This window comes from Sinocyclocheilus grahami, unplaced genomic scaffold (assembly GCF_001515645.1).
Source record: "Sinocyclocheilus grahami isolate Dianchi unplaced genomic scaffold, SAMN03320097.WGS_v1.1 scaffold32.1, whole genome shotgun sequence".
Taxonomy (NCBI): Eukaryota; Metazoa; Chordata; class Actinopteri; order Cypriniformes; family Cyprinidae; genus Sinocyclocheilus; species Sinocyclocheilus grahami.
This window is the reverse complement of record NW_015505211.1, coordinates 1,709,908-1,727,032: the sequence shown is the minus strand read 5'-3', so window position 1 is coordinate 1,727,032 and position 17,125 is coordinate 1,709,908. Positions and strand designations below refer to the sequence as shown.

Genomic DNA, 17,125 nt, shown 5'->3' with positions numbered 1-17,125 from the left:
CATACTCCCCAAAAAAAAAAAAAAAAATTCTAAATGTATAAAAACAAAAACAAAAAGTAAAACAAAGATCCCATTTCACAGCTATAATAACATCCCGTATACTTAAAAAAAAATATGATGATAGTTTTAACTACATCTGATTCATAAAACCTCTGCAAAAACAGAACTGTCCAAATGTTTTCTAAATTAATAATAATAATAATAATATGGTTCTTGAACACCAAATCAGCTTAATAGAATGATTTCTGAATGGAATAATGGCTGCTGAAAATTCATTTCCATCACAGGAATAAATTACATTTTAAAATATATTAAAATATAAAAGTTATTTAAAATTGTAATAATGTCTCACAATATTTGTATTTTTACTATATTCTTGATTCCCATGAGCATAACAGACTTTTTAAAGCATTAAAAAAACCTTACTAACCCCACTAAAAAAGAATTGGTGTAGAAACTATTTTCACCCAGAAATTTCACAATTAATTACAAAGAAACTGCAAATAACAGAGAATTAAACATCAAATTTTAAAGTACAAAGACCAAAATAGTATTTTCCTGTAAAACATAGTCCAATAATATTTGTTTTATTGGCTTTCTTTTGTGTATTGTAGTGTAACATTGTAGTGTATTTTTCAGGATGATAAAAAAAACAGATTTGCCCTCCTAAAACAGGATTCATGCTCTTTCAGCATGTAATCTAGTGCATGGCTTGGCAGTTTGTTGAGGGTGCTGCACACCTCAGCCCTGTTTCAGCAGAGAACTACATCTGCTGTGGATGCTGACCAATGAACACACACACCGTGTGCTAAACCTGAGCACTCAGCAATGCCCCAAAGCCCAGCCTGAACACCATTAGACCACCCAAACCAGCACAGCAGCCCCAACAGAGCACCTACCACACCTGAGTAACATGTTACAGCTGATTTGGATCCTTTTCTGGTAGCTTTTTTATTCAGTTTCTTTCATTTTGTTTTAACACATTTAATTGGTCTAAAAATACCTTATGCAAATAACTAAACAACTCATCAACTAGATGGTTTGAGCAGCTTCTGATGAGGGTCATCAAAGGGTCTACATGCAATAAGGCTGATTGAGAGCCCCGTCTGTCCTTGCAGGAACTCAAAGGTCAAATGACAAGTCAATTTTGTCATTAGACTGCAGGCTGAGAGAGGAAGAGCACAATTATGATGACAATACAATTAGAGATGTGCAGTAAAAGCATAAAAAAAGACCTGACTCACAAAATATATCTGCATTTCCTCCCAATGAAATATGCAGGCGTTATACAAATCACTCCCACCTCTGGAAACTAAGCTCTACCTCTTTCTCTAATGGCCTCAATGTTATTTGAAAAGACAGAGAAACCGCAAAGAATAAAAACGAAACAAAGAGATGTTTCTTCTCCAGAGAAAAAGAAAGAAAGATAGACAGATAGATAGATAGAAAGAAAGAAAGAGAAACAGATTAAAAAGTCTCAGAGAGGTGCAAAGCTCAGACAGAGGATAAAGTAGAGAACCCAAAACAATCCTGCAGTGAGGGATGCACTCATCCCGAACAAATCCACTCAAATGAAAAAAAGACTGCTGAGCACACAAACCTTCAGGAGATGTTTTTTGGGAACATCATTAGAAATATTTGACATTCTTTTCTAAATAAAGATTGAAAAAAAGTTAATGCATTGAGAACTATTCAAGAGGGAAGTTGTCACTTAAGGAAACACAATACCAAAATAACAATATCATGCACAGTTCCAACATAAATTTCACTTTTCTAAAGTATAACATAAATAAATCAAATTGAATGCTACAGACCCCCCTAAACATGCAATACACACTCACATACACACACGTGTGCTTGCAAATACACTCTCACTTGAACAGAAACGAATCAGCAACAGCAGAGAAGCTAAAAAAGGTGAGGGGACTGGTAGACAGGATGGAATAAAGGAAAAATGAAAGAATGTATGAATGAAAGAGAGAATAAAAAGAGATTCTCACTCTTGAGGATGCTCGCAGACTGCAGCAGCGTGAGAGACTGACCGCTCCCTACACACAAGCAAAGACTGCCACTCTACCACCTCCTCTCCGCTCTCTCTCTCTCACACACACACACTCTCTTCTCCAGACCTGCTCTCATTGGCTGGGACTCTAGAGTGGGCAGGGGTTGAGTGTCTTAGAGTCCCTCCTCCCCCTAAAGTAGTCCAGATCAAAAGCCATGCTGGATTTTCTCTCTTGATGTCAGCTTTGTGTTTTCAATCTGCAGCGTATTAGCTCGCTTAAAGGTAAACAAGCCACAAATCCAGCAAATATTTCAGCTTTAACTGTCCTTCAAAACTTGCGAATTCCACCAGCATATGAAGGGAATTTATGCACATAAGCAGCAGGCTTGTGAAGTAAGCACATGTGACTTGAGAAATCAATTGATTATTAACTGCTAACTACGGAGCCCGGGAAGTCACCTGTAGGAGAAAAAAAACAATCCGTGGCGACGGTTTTGCAATCCGTCCCCTCAGTTTATTAACCGTACTCACAAACTGTGGAACACAAAATGCATTATAGCAAAAAGTTGATCTTTTCCATACAGTGAAAATGCACAGTGATCACTGGTTGCCAAGTTCAGCCACAATCTTGCTTGGTGTATGTAGCCCAGATGGGATTTTATTCATATGCATATAGAAATACAGACTGCAAAAGGTTTTAAGTTTTAAGGTACTAAAATTTACATGGGTTCATACACCCTCACTTGTTTGCACTAGAAACCTGCTCATCTTCATTTTACTGGTCTCTGATTGGGTTATTTTCAGTGTTTACTGTTCCTGAGTGGGCGGGGCTTAGGAGATGTGCGCAGCAATTGCAGCTTGTAAGGAGAAAGTTAAAGGAACTTGCAATCCACGTTAGTTCTCTACAAATATGATAAAGTACACCCAGTAATATGGATGACAAATCGTTGTGCTCTTTTGGGATGCTTATCTACTTGTTTAAAGGAAACAGACAGTTGTTTCTTTAGCCATTTGTTTATTGACTGGGAAAATCTCCTGATCCATGGAAAAAGAAGTTTTCTTTGACGAGTTGTGACGCTGAATACTCTTCACTGGATCCCGTATTTGCTGAACTTGCCGCCCTGTACAATTGTGCCTGTTGTTCGTGGTCACTGGACTAGATACAGCCTCTCAGGTCGTGAGTACTATAAAGTACGTGCAGTTAAACACATTTTGTGTTGCTTGTAAAGTGTAGAGGACCGTTTTTGTTTTTGGCCACCACACTCTCAATCCACGTCCCAGGCCTGCAACAATTTATTTTGTTTAAGACTGAGTGAACAAGAGACAGATGTATGTGTGTTGGCCCACTTAATTTAATGTCATAGATCTTCTACTGATTTTCAATTTCATTTATCTTGGTGTCAGTTGAACAGAGGGTTTATATTGAAACTGCTTTTTATAGTGTATATTGTTTAACTATTTGCTTTTATTTTAGTTTCATATTTAATTGTCTATACTGAATACTTTTAATTTCAAGTTTACTTAAGTAAATTGTATATAATTTCTCCCATTCACATTTGTTGTGTTTGAGTTTACAACAGTTAATTAAAAGATCCCATTTTAATGGGATATTTGGAATTAAACGTGAAATTACTACATAAAAGGGAGGCACCGTCCATAAGTGTTGTGTAAAACCAATAGTTACATAAAGAAATGTAACACCAGAGTTATTTGTTTTATAAGTATTTATTTTCAAACCACACCCAGGGCCCCATCCCATGTTACAATTTTTAAAGTAGGTCAGACCCCCCCAAACCCCCCCGTAATTCGCACCCTGAGTCATAAGTTGGTCATAAGTTGATCCACGTATGACAGCCTCTGAACTTGGTCAATACTAAACTTGTATGCAGGCACTGGACTAAAAATACATTCAATCAGTCATCGCTCCCAAAATGAATTCAACGGGTCATCTTGTTAATGCTATAAATTAATTACAGCAATAAAAGAAAATTTCATCATGAACATACATGAACAACAATATCACATTAAACCACAGAAATTCCAAAATGACATTTCCCTTACATTCAACTTCCAAAAGTGCATTCATCTTTGCCATGTTACATTCATTTAGTTGACTAGTGCTATACGCTGTATTAACAAAAACATTAATGGCATAAATAAAAATGAATGCGACTCATCTGCGATTATGAACGCGATATTGCAGTGATCTACGGCTCTGTGTATTAAATGCCACTCCATCTGAAAGTACGTGATGGAGATTTACTATTAATCACAGAACCGGCATTACTGACGAGATGCACATGGCAATCACATGCGCATCTCGTGCAGCCCTAAGTTTGTTTGTTGATCACAAAGTACAAAGTAGATGGGGAAAACTAGGATGCCGGGTGTATTCAAAGCACCGCCATTACTGTCTAGAGTGCGTGGAATGGTGCGCTGTTTGGTTGAGCGGATATATCGCATTCTGCAGAGAAGGGAGACTGGCATTTGTCGCAGTTTGGAAAAAAGGGAGAAAACATGACAGACGTATTTTGTGTAAAATTAAACATTTACTTTTCAATACCGACCAGATACAATACTGATTTTGGTGGAAACTCAAATTTTTTTTTAAATGCCGTTTATCGCGTTTTGGAACAAAACTCTTCATATACTGTATACATTTTACAAATGTAATTAAAAAATTAAAACTTTTTTTGCCATAATTTACATTATATTTTATATTGCAGACCTTTTACATTTTAGCAAATTTCTTTTCTTTCCTTTTTTTTTCTTCAGGGGGAAGGAGACCCAAGCAAACCTCAGAGAACCTTCTCTTTTTGAGAAAAGAGATATCAATTTGATCTCCATTTAATCTAATTGCTTTCGAGGAGATCACCTTATATATATATATGGGCTAAATCTAAATCTCTGAACTCCTGGGCACTCATCTATCAACAATGCGTAGGAAAGTTTCTATATTTTGTCCTACGAATGAAATTTAGAATGTGCCCAAGTATAAGAAAATCTGTATTTATCAAACGTGCGCACGCAGTTCTTACGCACATGAGTAAGCAATAATTGTTGATAAATCCCACATGTGCGTAAGTAACATACTAGTTCACGTTCAAGGTAATTTGCATTCGGAATCGCCTCCAATGAACCATATATGGTGACAACACCTCCCTTTATAAATCCCGTGAATGTATGTGTCCTCACCGAAATCATGGCAAAGAAAGTAGTACCGACTGAGAAGCCATTCTGTGCTCTCACTCTCAGCGTGGTCTTTGAAAACACGTTCTCTACAGAACGCATTGTTTGCCAAGTCTTCCAATAACGCAAGATAAGCCATTGCACCGAGACAAACATTTGTCACAGCTGTCTTTTATAGGGTTTGACACCAATTACGCAAATTGTCTGTTTAAAGTCAGACAAATGATAAATTGAGTGTTTTATATTTAAAGGAAACACAGGACATATGTGGATTGCTTAATACATACTGTGACACTCTTAAATGCTTTTTATGTGTAGTGTTGCTATTCTACCACTAGATTCTCTGCGTAAGCATGCTCAGAGGTGTGCTTATATTTACACACATTTCTACGTATAAGTACAAGTTGGTAGATCCCACACTTTGCGTGAAACTGTTCTTACATTACGCACACATCTGTGTGTACGCACTGTTGATAAATGAGGCCCCTGGACTCTATTCGCATTCTACTGTAATTCACAAAAATTGCACCTTTCCCTAGAAAAGCAGCAGGGATCTGCTGCACATGGAACCTTCTAGACAGATGAAAAGCTTTCTACCTCTGCCTGTCCCAGACCTGCAATTCAAGCTCAGAAATTCAAGGAAGATTACAGGCTGTTTGGGATGACGGATTACCACACATCCAGAGACAAAAATAAGAAACTGTAGCACTTATATTATCAAACATGCATGTTAAAATGGGTGCATTCAAAACACAACAGCTGCACAAAGAGCATCACTGCGCCAGAAGGTACAATCACAATGTGTGAGTTACAGAACTAGCAGTGTGACATTTCCAGGGAAGTAGAGACTGTAAATTAAGCCAACATCATCAGTAATGTGTCAACACACACATGTGCATGAGCTTTTAGCTAAATAACGCTACTGTACCTACAGACTGCAGCGCTGAGATAGGAAGACAGTGGTGAGCGATGATTGTAATGTTGACAATTTTGAGTGCAAAGGTCAATAGTCAGTAGTGTAGAGATGTATGTAGCACTGTTTAATAAGAAGTAATGGGCTGCATCCAAAATCGCATACTTCCCTGCTATAAAGTAGGTGAAAAAAACGTGAAAAGAATGCACAGTACTAAAGGAGCAAAAAGTACTTGGATGACTTAAGCTACCAGAGATGAATTGTGCATACAAAGGACACTTTACTATCCCATGAGGCCACGGGAGAAGATTTGTAAATGGCAGTAAAGCAACATAACTGATGCTGGTAGGTCATGTTATAATAACAACATGCCGAATGTTGTACGTCCAAATTAAATTCATACTACACAAATTCATACTATATATAATTTTTTTTAGCAATCACAAAGTATTTACTTTTTCAAAAGATGTTCCTACTCAAGACAGTATGCAATTTTGGACACAGCCATTTTTAAACCAAGCTTCTTTCTTTTGGTCAGTGTTGCGGATTTGCATGACCAACTTGAACATGTGAAATCTGTGTGGTGAAATTTTTCGAACTGTCGATTACACAGATTCCTATTGAAACGACTGGCTTTTACATGTGAAATTTTGCAGAGCAACTGTTAATGTGATGGCGCTTTAAAAGTAATAGAGTGGTATGAATGCCTGGTCTAAGTGAACACAAGTGTGTGTAAACTACAGTCCAGGCATGATGGTCATGTTTCATGTATGTTTGAATCCAGAGACTGTGTATCCTCTTGAGAATCTGCCAATAGAGGCTTAGCCAGAGAAACTCAGCCACAGGGTATCTGGGATCAGGGCCAAGCAGTGGCTAAACCCTGGCAAATGTCCACCTCACAGCCCATTAAATAAATATATACTAGCAAACAATCCAAAGGGGTGTTCTAAAAAAAAAAAGTCCAAAAACAACAACAAAGACAACTATTGTTGTACTTTCTGAAGGAAATGTTATGCTTAACCTGCAAAACAATGCAAGGGCGCTCTAGGTGGTTGCTAAGGTGTTCTGAGTGGTTGTTAGTGTGTTGCTAAGTGATTGCTAGGGTGTTCTGAGTAGTTGAAAAGACATACGTGGTTGTCTTTATGATATTCTGGTCAATATAAGGCTCAGGTTCTTCCTTCAAAGTCTGTGCGATTCATTTTTTCTCACCCACCAGGTGAAAATGGTCAGATTTCTTCTAAACGTAATAGCACCTTTCCTCAACAAGCTGCACAATCTGATGCATAATTCATGTCCAAGACGAGTCACACACTGAAATTAATAGACATGGAATATTAATAATATTCCTGAGAGGAGGAGAGATAACCTTGTGTGACCTTAAAATTACTTCTCAGAAAGTTAAGCTAATTAGTTTTGTACAGTCCATGACAAAATAGCCAGAATGTGGTTATAAATATTATAAATCATGTTCTGGAAAAATTCCTCTCTGAATGTTGCTCTTTAAATTAGTAACACCACAAAACTCGCATGAATGTGGTACAGTCTGTCAGAACAATAAAACAATAGTAGTGTAGAAGATTCATTCTCTGTGGAAGTTCTTCAGATGTTTGGGCTTCATTAGAAAGAATGAGATGGAGGAGTGCAGAGGTTAGTCATAAATCAGCGGAACACACAATATTAGAGTAAAATACTCATTCATAGAGCTCTGGCTATCCAGCTAAATCATTTAAGGGTTAGTTCACCCAAAAATGAAAATTATGTCATTAATTACTCACATTAAGTACCAAACACATAAGACCTTCGTTCATCTTCGGAAAACAATTTAAGATATTTTTGATGAAATCTGAGGGCTCTCTGACCCTCCCATAGACAGCAAGGTAACTACCACGTTCAAGGTCCAGAAAAGTACCAAGATGATCGACAAAGTAGTCCGTGTGACATCAGTGGTTCAACTGTAAAGTTACGAAGCTACGGGAATACTTTTTTGCACAAAGAAAACTAAAATAACGTCTTTAGCGTCACTTGTGGACAGTACCATGACGCGAGCGTGTGGCGGCGCTGACCCAGATCCGGCGTGATGACAATGGACAGTCACACGGTCTACTTTGTCGATCATCTTGGTACTTTTCTGGACCTTGAACGTGGTAGTTACCTTGCTGTCTATGGGAGGGTCAGAGAGCCCACAGATTTCATCAAAAATATCTTAAATTGTGTTTCGAAGATGAACGAAGGTCTTACAGGTTTGGAACAGCACGAGGGTGAGTAATTAATGGCATAATTTTCATTTTTGGGTGAACTAACCCTTTAATGGCCTGTTAGCTGCAGACTGCATTCTCTCTCCACACACAAACATTAGACATTAGGATTTTTGATCGCAACCAGTTTTATCTGAGGGACATAACATTTATGGAGAAAGCATTATTAGCTTACTTACACATCACAAGAGGAAAGTTTTATTAAAAATTCTCAGTGAAAATAAATTTATAGTAGTTTACCATGTTTGTAATAATGTGTGTGTTTATTAAGCTATAACCAAATGTTAGCCAATTCTGTCAAAATGTTACTTTGAGGATGTCCCCGAGGGTGCTTTGCAGTTTAATTCTAATTAGGTTTATATAAAACAACAGAAGTCTATGGTATGTCCTCATTTAGATGCGAATTAAAAGTGTGTGAGTGTATGTATAGAGTTCCTTCAGGTGTTCTTGGCCCGTCATAGACCTTTTTCACATTTCCGGGTTTCTCAGCAGCAGAAGGCGTCATAGTTGGGTAAACTTCTATAGCAGTGAATGGGAGACTACCACAAATATATTTTTTTGGATTCCCATTTGCTCACATAGCAAAAGAAAAACTCCATGGTAGTGTTTTTATGACTTTCAAAAAAAAAGGGAAAAAATAGAGAGAGATTGATAACGGCAGTCAGTAGAGAGAACGCTGTCAAATTCTACCATCACTCGCTGTATTAGAAACACCCTTGTAATTTGATGCAAAGGTAATATAATACAAAGTACAGTGTTATAAATGTACATACATTTAAAAAAAAAATTTAAATACAAAAAACTTGAGAATTTACGATGCTGATGACCGTTGAAACGCGTCATCACAGTCTTGTGAAAAGGGACCATTGGCTGTCTGTTGAGTTTAGTGTATGCACACTCGTGATGTCACTATGTCCCCACTAGTGGCCTCAATCCTGTCTACCAGAAAGCCACACTAACAGAACCACACAAACACACCCACCCACACACACACACACACACACACACACACACGCACACAAATGAAAATGTCAGTTCTGAAAAACCTTTTCAAGGCCTATTGTTCTCGGTTTCAAATTGGCAGCTAAAAATTGCGATGTGTTCTGAGAGTAATTCCATGATTTTTAGTAGGCTAGCACTGAGGGACAGCCATGAGACATTAAAGTATTTTTTGTAGCAATGGTGCTGAAAACTATAAATAAATCTCAGCAATCCATTCATTCACTCATGGAAGAGAAGATGGTCTGTCAGTCAATCTGAGGATCTGTGTGTGAGTTTCAGTGTATAACTTATTTCTGTGAAATTACCAAGGTTCAGGAAGTGTTTGCTGTACCTGAGGGCACTCTGTTAAAATCGCATGTAATCATGTTTCCCCAGAGACAGTACACAAGCTAGCCAATGCTGTCTGACCATGCTTCAATCATCTGTCAACCTTCTCTCTACCTTTCTAACTGAGGTCATATAATGAAAAATCTTTTTTAATTACAAGTGTTTATTTTATTTTGTAGTTCAATTTTATTAAAACTAAGCTATAAAACCATTTTTTCAAAGCATATGTGGCTCTGCAAAACATAAAAAAGGACTTTTACATAAAAGTCTTGAAGGCAGAGAAGAAAAAAACTTTAATTTAAAATTCAGAGAGAGATTGCAAAATGGTAATGAACAACAAAATAATGTTGTAAAAATCAAACTCATTTAATCATGCCCCCAACCTTTACTTTAATTCCTAAATAAGTGATTTTCCTTCTATAAGTGCAATTTCAGATTTAGATTATCTTCACATAGGGGCTTTTCTCAGTAAATGTTATGCAATCAATTTTTATCCATCGTTAGTCCTAATTATCACAGAAAATCGCCAAATCAAAACTAAATGTATGAGATAACCCCTTCAAGGTTTACAAAATAGTCACTCAATACTTGAGGAGGAATAAAAACATGAGTCTAATTCATGTTTTGATTTGACAGACTTACTGTAAGAATGTCAACTTAGCTTCGCTATGATTTTGGTTGACTATTAATCCATCTTCAGTATTCTGGGAATTGTACATTTTTTGTGTTGCTAGCTACACAGTGAGAATGTCGTATTGCTATGACTCGGGAGTTGCTGATGAAAAGGACCCTTGGAAAGCCCATCTCAGCAGTCCCACAACACCCCTACAGAAAGTGCAAGCTTGCATTTATCCCTGCACCTTAATGAGCTCAACCTCCCCAGAATCGATCCCGAGAGCATCAGGGGAATTGGATTGAGCCACAGAGAAAGACCAGTGTAGTTGGAACCACGACTCTATGACTAAATACTAATAATGCTGACTACTGCGAACTTGTAAAAGCACCTCTGAAACTTATTGTGAAAACCCACAAAACATCTATACTAAACAGTTTTGCATAGTGGGTGCACAGCTATATTGCAAACGGAGGTAATTGCCATTAGAATTAAATGATAATGCAAAGAGAATCGATTTTTGGAGATTCACAATACCCATAACAAAGGCTTGAAGTTCAACATTATCATTCAACTCAGCCACAATTTAGGAAACAATGCAAGAGGGCTCAGAGAAAGTTGGGAGTTACTGGTTCAGGAATAAAACAGAATGTCAAATTGGGAGCTGCTCTAGAAACCTCTGATAACTCTGTCTCTTGCTGCCATCCTCACTTCCTCCATCTGCTAAAGCAGTCTTCAAGACCTTTTTTTATGAATGGGGAATCCTATGCACTTGCCAAATTCATTCCCTCAGAGCACTTACGCCCCTCTAAGCTCCTGCCAAACAAAGATTGTCACCTTAACTATGTCTCTCCTCCACATATCTAACTGCTCAATATAAGATCTCATCCAATGATATATGCTGGATGGGTGTCAGAGGTTAGAAAATCATTGGTCAGACTCCACTACAGTGATCAGAATGACAGGAATCTTAACACTTATCTTCAGTATGATTATAGCTGGCCTCTGCTCTCTTAAAGTCAAATAATATCAACTCAAAGCAGATGAGGAACAGCAGAGGATCATACAGTATCAGAAAGATGTTTGAATGCTAAAATAAACCATCATGTGTCAGTCATATGCCTTATGGTTATTATTTTTAATGTTACAGAACACTCAATCATGTGTAGTGTTAATTTTTAATAATACATACACTAATATATACAGTGGTCCCAACAAATATTTAGAAATTTAAGTCACACTTAATGTCCAAATGCTATTGCATTAAATACAAATACTGCAGCTGCATCTGCAAACTTAATCGGCAAACAGACTGAATCTGTACTAATATGTTCAAACATATTAGTTTAGAAAACTGCTAGACCAAAAGTAGTATGTGTTTGCGATTGGGCTAACATGCTGCCATTCTGTGAGTGTGATCTGTGTGTGTTTTGGTAAATAATATATACACTAATATATACAGCGGTCCCAACAAATATTTAGAAATTTAAGTCACACTTAATGTCCAAATGCTATTGCATTAAATACAAATACTGCAGCTGCATCTGCAAACTTAATCGGCAAACAGACTGAATCTGTACTAATATGTTCAAACATATTAGTTTAGAAAACTGCTATAGACCAAAAGTAGTATGTGTTTGCGATTGGGCTAACATGCTGCCATTCTGTGAGTGTGATCTGTGTGTGTTTTGGTAAAGGTGTGTTGGTTTCAGCAGGGGGCAGGAGGTAGTTTGGGAGAGAGGGTCAAAGGTGGAAGAGGAGGAGAGGAATGGAGACAGTGAGCAGTGCAGTAAGACAAGCAATGCTGCTGACCCGAACCCTGACGCTGAACTCTTAATTTAGAACATATAACCTAAAAAAAGGGTTTTGTGGCTTTTAGTCTATGTGTGTTAGCTTTGAGGCCATCTTTATCAGTGGTTTTCAACTCCAGATCTCAGAACACACCTCCCAGAATGTTTTAGATGTCTCCACTACTTAACACACATGAATTGAATCAACTGTTTTAATTAGTGAGACATCTAAAACATTCAGGGAGGTGGGCCCTCACGACTGGAGTTGAGAAACACTGATTTATATGATAGTGTACAAAAAAGTGGGCAAATTTAAATCATAAAATATGCACAGCCTTTTCTTAAATGGACCAAAAAATAAGAGCCTATATATATATATCCAAATATATAAGATAAAATATAAGGAAATGCAATATATCAACATAAAATATTGTATTTTATTTTAGAATTAAATATAACAAATAAAATGAAGCTCCAACAGTGCTAACTGTGTAAAATAATAATACTAAATAATAATACTCAATACACTTTCATACTGAATTGTGTAATTCTTATGTATCAGTCCTTCCTTATGCTTGATTATAACAATTAAATACACGCTACCGTTCAATAGTTTGGGGTCAGAAAGTTATATATATATTTTATTCAGCAAGAATACATTAAATTAATCAAAAGTAACAGTAAAGACTTTTATAAAGTAAAAAAAAAAAATTATAATTCAAACAAATGCCGTTCTTTTCAATTTTCTATTCACCAAAGAATCCTAAAAAAAATCTATCATGGTTTACACAAAAATATTAATCAGCACAACTGTTTTTAACATTGATAATTTAAAAAAAAATCAGCTTTCCTATGTTGCTTTGTTCCTCCTCTTTTGTTAATCTCTTTGGATAAAAGCACATTAAATGCATAAATGTAAATGCCATCATGGGAAAAATATAAAAAATAAAAAAAGTGTAATAATATTTAACATTATTACTGCTTTTTTTGATAAAAATTAATGCAACCTTGGTGAGCATAAGACACAAAAACGTAAAAAAAAATAATAATAATCTCATCAACCTCAATATATTCTAATATTTATGATTATCGCTTATGTACCTCATTTCTAAGTCCATTTATATTTAAATTTGCTAAAAGGAAAAATGTAAATGTTATAAAATGTCTTGGATCTCCCAGGATGAATATCTGGATGTGTATGTACTGAACAGCAGCTGTCTGTGTTGGACGAGCGGGTTAGAGCCAAAAACAAGCACAACAGGAGCCGAGGAGTTTATCAAGTGAGGCAGCAGGCAGGGGGAATAAAGGATGCACACAGGATTATCAGGAGAGCAAGGTCTCTCTCTGTTCCTTTCCCCTGAATGAGAGGCCCATGGTCAGAGACGCCACTGGGGCAAGAATAAGACCACGTTCCTCAGCCAGACTGCAAAGAGTTAGACAGAACCTGAGCAGTAAACTTCAGATCTATGTGCCCCAACTGTCCTGGAATTCCCAAAGCCTCGTGGGAAGGCAAAACAAAGGAACTGTAAAATCTGCAGTTCTAGCAGTTGAGTCTTTAGTTGTGGTCTAGCTCTGTGCAGTCTGTCTGTGTGGTACTGCTCTTGACCCAGGTGCTGATCACATGGCACAAACCTGCAGTTGGTGGCGGGGCCCGGCGTGGGGAGCACAGGGCAAGTTCTGACGGGTGAAAAAAGAGAGGACATATCAGTACACACCTGATCATGCTGCCACACCTGTCTCTCTCACCTTATCACAGACTGTATGAGCACACACCTGCAGCTCATGCTATGCACACCTCATATACCGTTTCCAATATCATAGACAATAGGATTACAATTTAAAGGTAAAGTGTGTCATTTCTGGCACCCCTAGTAGCAACAATTGGAATTAGAAAAATAATGCATGTTACCTATATGGAGTTCTGGAGGAATTAGTCCTAAAACTCAGTTAGCATTTTTAAACTTCAAGTTCCATTGTCTGGAAGTCAATGTTTTTTTTTGTTTTTGTTTTTTCCGAATTAGGGTAAAGGTCTTAAATAAGGTCTGTGGTTAACACAAGGTCAAGATATTTTCACATTTTATTTTATGATATAATAAATTACCCAGTTTTTTCAAGGTCTTGAAAAAGGCCAATAAATGGGAGTACAGAGGCTGTCAGAGACAGGGACATAAACATCATCACGCCAAACAAAAAAATTAATCTACGCACTAGTCTGCTTTTACTCACGCTTGGGCAAAGTACTTTACTTAGCTTAGTGATGATGATGTTGAAGTTTTCTGACTGCGGTGTAGTTTGTTTATAGCCTAACTTTTTTACTTCTAGCAATTGTATTTAGGCTTCAAAATTATTTGTAGAGGGAACCAGGGTGGTGCTAACTTGAGAGCTGGCACACAAAATTACCTCATCCCTGCAACACTCTACTTCAGACAAACAGGAATTCTCATCTCAAACCTCCCAAACATCTCAAGGTTTTGGTGGTTAGCATGTTTCAGTTGGCCCCTGCTGGTAGATGCCACATCTACACCAACTGCATCTACAAAGCATCTTTCTCCATTTTTCAAAATGATTATAGTCTACATAATTTTTTTAAGTACTGTAGGTGTTTTGTGTTTGAAACTCATTTAAGGGGCTCTTAAAAAAAATTAAGGAACTCATATTTAAAAAAGTTTTCAGTGTTTTTGAAATAAGTCTCTTATGCCACCAAGGCTTAATTTATTTGATCAAAAGTACAGTAAAAATTGTAATATTAAGGGGAGAAAAAATACTGTTATAACTTTTGTTTTTGCTGTTTTCGACTGTATTATTTTTTATTTATTTGATCCTGTGACGGCAAAGCTGAATTTTCAGTATCACATGATCCTTCAGAAATCATTCTAATATGCTGATCTGGTGCTCAAGAAACATTTCTTATTATCACAGCTGAAAATGGTTGTGCTGCTTAATATTTTGTGGAAACCATGAAAATATTTTTGTGGAATTCATGAAACCGGGTTTACTTTTAAAGTTGTCTCTGCACATTAAACTAGCACAGGAGAAAGCACTGTCACATGGAAGAAATGACACACTTCATCTTTAAGTAAGATAAGCCAGTGAAAACATTCAGACTACGGCGATGCATTCGACCCCATCTGAATGGGTCACTGGAGTCCAGAGCAGCAAAACCTCCTAACTGACACTTATCAAACATGGCACCTCAACACTCCAAGGGCACATGCGCTATTCTGTAACAGTCAGGAGGAATAATGAGCGCACCGGGCTGGGCTTGGCCCAAAAATGTCTGGGTGAGTTGTGTTTCTGTCCTGCCTGCAGCTAAAGGCGACCTCTGCAGTGGCTCTGTGAGTAAGAATCATGTGAACTTCAGCAACGGTGTTTGGTCAGGAGGAGCTGACGGACACTTACCCTCGGGCCGGTATTGGGCGATGATGGTTACCGTCTGACCCGCTCCTTTCAGCGCAGCTGCAGCTTGTTCATGAGTGGCACCTCGCAGATCGATTCCATTAACCTGAAATCAATCACAACAAAAGCTGTTACATCAATAGCATCTGTCTGTGAATTATGTTTCATCAATAACACTCACCAGAAACATTAATTAAATAATCAACCAGGCTAGAATTTATTATCAGTAACAAAATACATAGCAAGTATACATAAAGCATGTGATAATAAAAGCTAATTAATCAACTTACCTAAATTAATGGCTCAAATTGTAAGCATTGAACGGGCAGCAATACAGTCAAAGCTCGCTAACGAATTCATATTTAAAATTGCCTGACTCTCAGAAAATGTGGTATCTTTCAGCCTGGAGTGATCTGGCACAAGAAATGCCTGCTATCATCCAGATACACAGTTCTTCGGCTCAAGAAAAGCCTACAGTAAAGGAGCAGTAGGCGGCTGTACCCTGTAGACCAGAGTCTGCAACAACTGGACCACAAAGTAATCAGTGCTCCTCCAAAATATGAGTTTGGCTAAGTTGTGTGCATCATCAGTTCTATGACCCAAATGAAGCCATTGAAAGTCTATGTTCAAGCAGGTTGGGACCAGCTGAGGACAGGAAACTCATTTGGCATATGAACCTGAAGCAGGTGTTGCAGTCAAAATATTTGTAAAGGTGCACTAATTTTTCCCCATTAAAATGTTTTGCACATAACTAAATGAATGGTAATTGTGAAAAATATCTATAAAAATTACAAGAATACTCCAGTCAAATCAGTGGCTTAAAAAAAACTGTTTTATGGTGGCCGACCGTTTTTATACAGTCTATGTGGCCGCGTTGAGATCACATGATCAGGCAAATATTATTTCTTTTAAAATCCCCCACTTTCAGTTGTAGAATAAATTAATCATGGCTGACAACCATTGTAGTCCTTAAGTAGCAGCTTGTTAGCAACAAGCATTTTTAAAGCACAAAGCAGTTTGAAAAATTTTGAGTCTGTAAGATTTTTAAAGTGTTTTTGAAGAAAGTCTCTGAAATAAATGCTCAACAAGGCTGTATTTATTTGATCAAAAATACATTCAATAATAAAGTAATATATAAAGCAATATATAAAATATTCGAATTTTTTGGGGAATAATGTTTTTTTCAGGATTTTTTTATTAATAGAAAGTTAAAAAAAAACCCACTGGAAATAGAAATCTTTTGTAACATCATAAAAAACCCCACCTTACTGATCCCAAACTTTTGAATGGTAGTGTATGACTGTAATTTATGTTTCAGAACAAAATGTGAAAGTATCTTCAAGTAATGAAGTAATGTTAACCACAGACCTTATGCTGCTCATAAACTGAAAAGTGCTATTCTTAAAATGCGAAATATCAACTCTCCTTTGGTTCCATAAAAGTTCCTACAACCTTTTCTCAATGCCTGATTGCCTCAATGCCTGGACAACACTGTGACTTCCTGTTTTAGCTAATCAAAAGAGCTTTTTTTTAAGTGTTTAGCATTATGTTAAGCTAGTAAGCTTATTACTAATCGAAGACTAAATGAAAACACACACACACACATATATATATATATATATATATATATATATATAT

The 17,125-nt window shown here is 37.0% G+C and overlaps 1 protein-coding gene across 1 annotated transcript in view; it reads right to left on the bottom strand.

Moving 5' to 3' along the window:
- Window positions 1-17,125, bottom strand: part of LOC107578537 (disks large homolog 2-like) — a 238,295-nt gene that overhangs the window by 27,266 nt on the left and 193,904 nt on the right. Inside the window, exons 16-17 of the mRNA XM_016264486.1 lie at window positions 15,491-15,593; window positions 13,724-13,768 (exon numbers count right to left, since the gene is read on the bottom strand). Coding sequence (XP_016119972.1) covers window positions 13,724-13,768; window positions 15,491-15,593 — 148 coding nt within the window. The remainder of the gene's footprint in view (window positions 1-13,723; window positions 13,769-15,490; window positions 15,594-17,125) is intronic.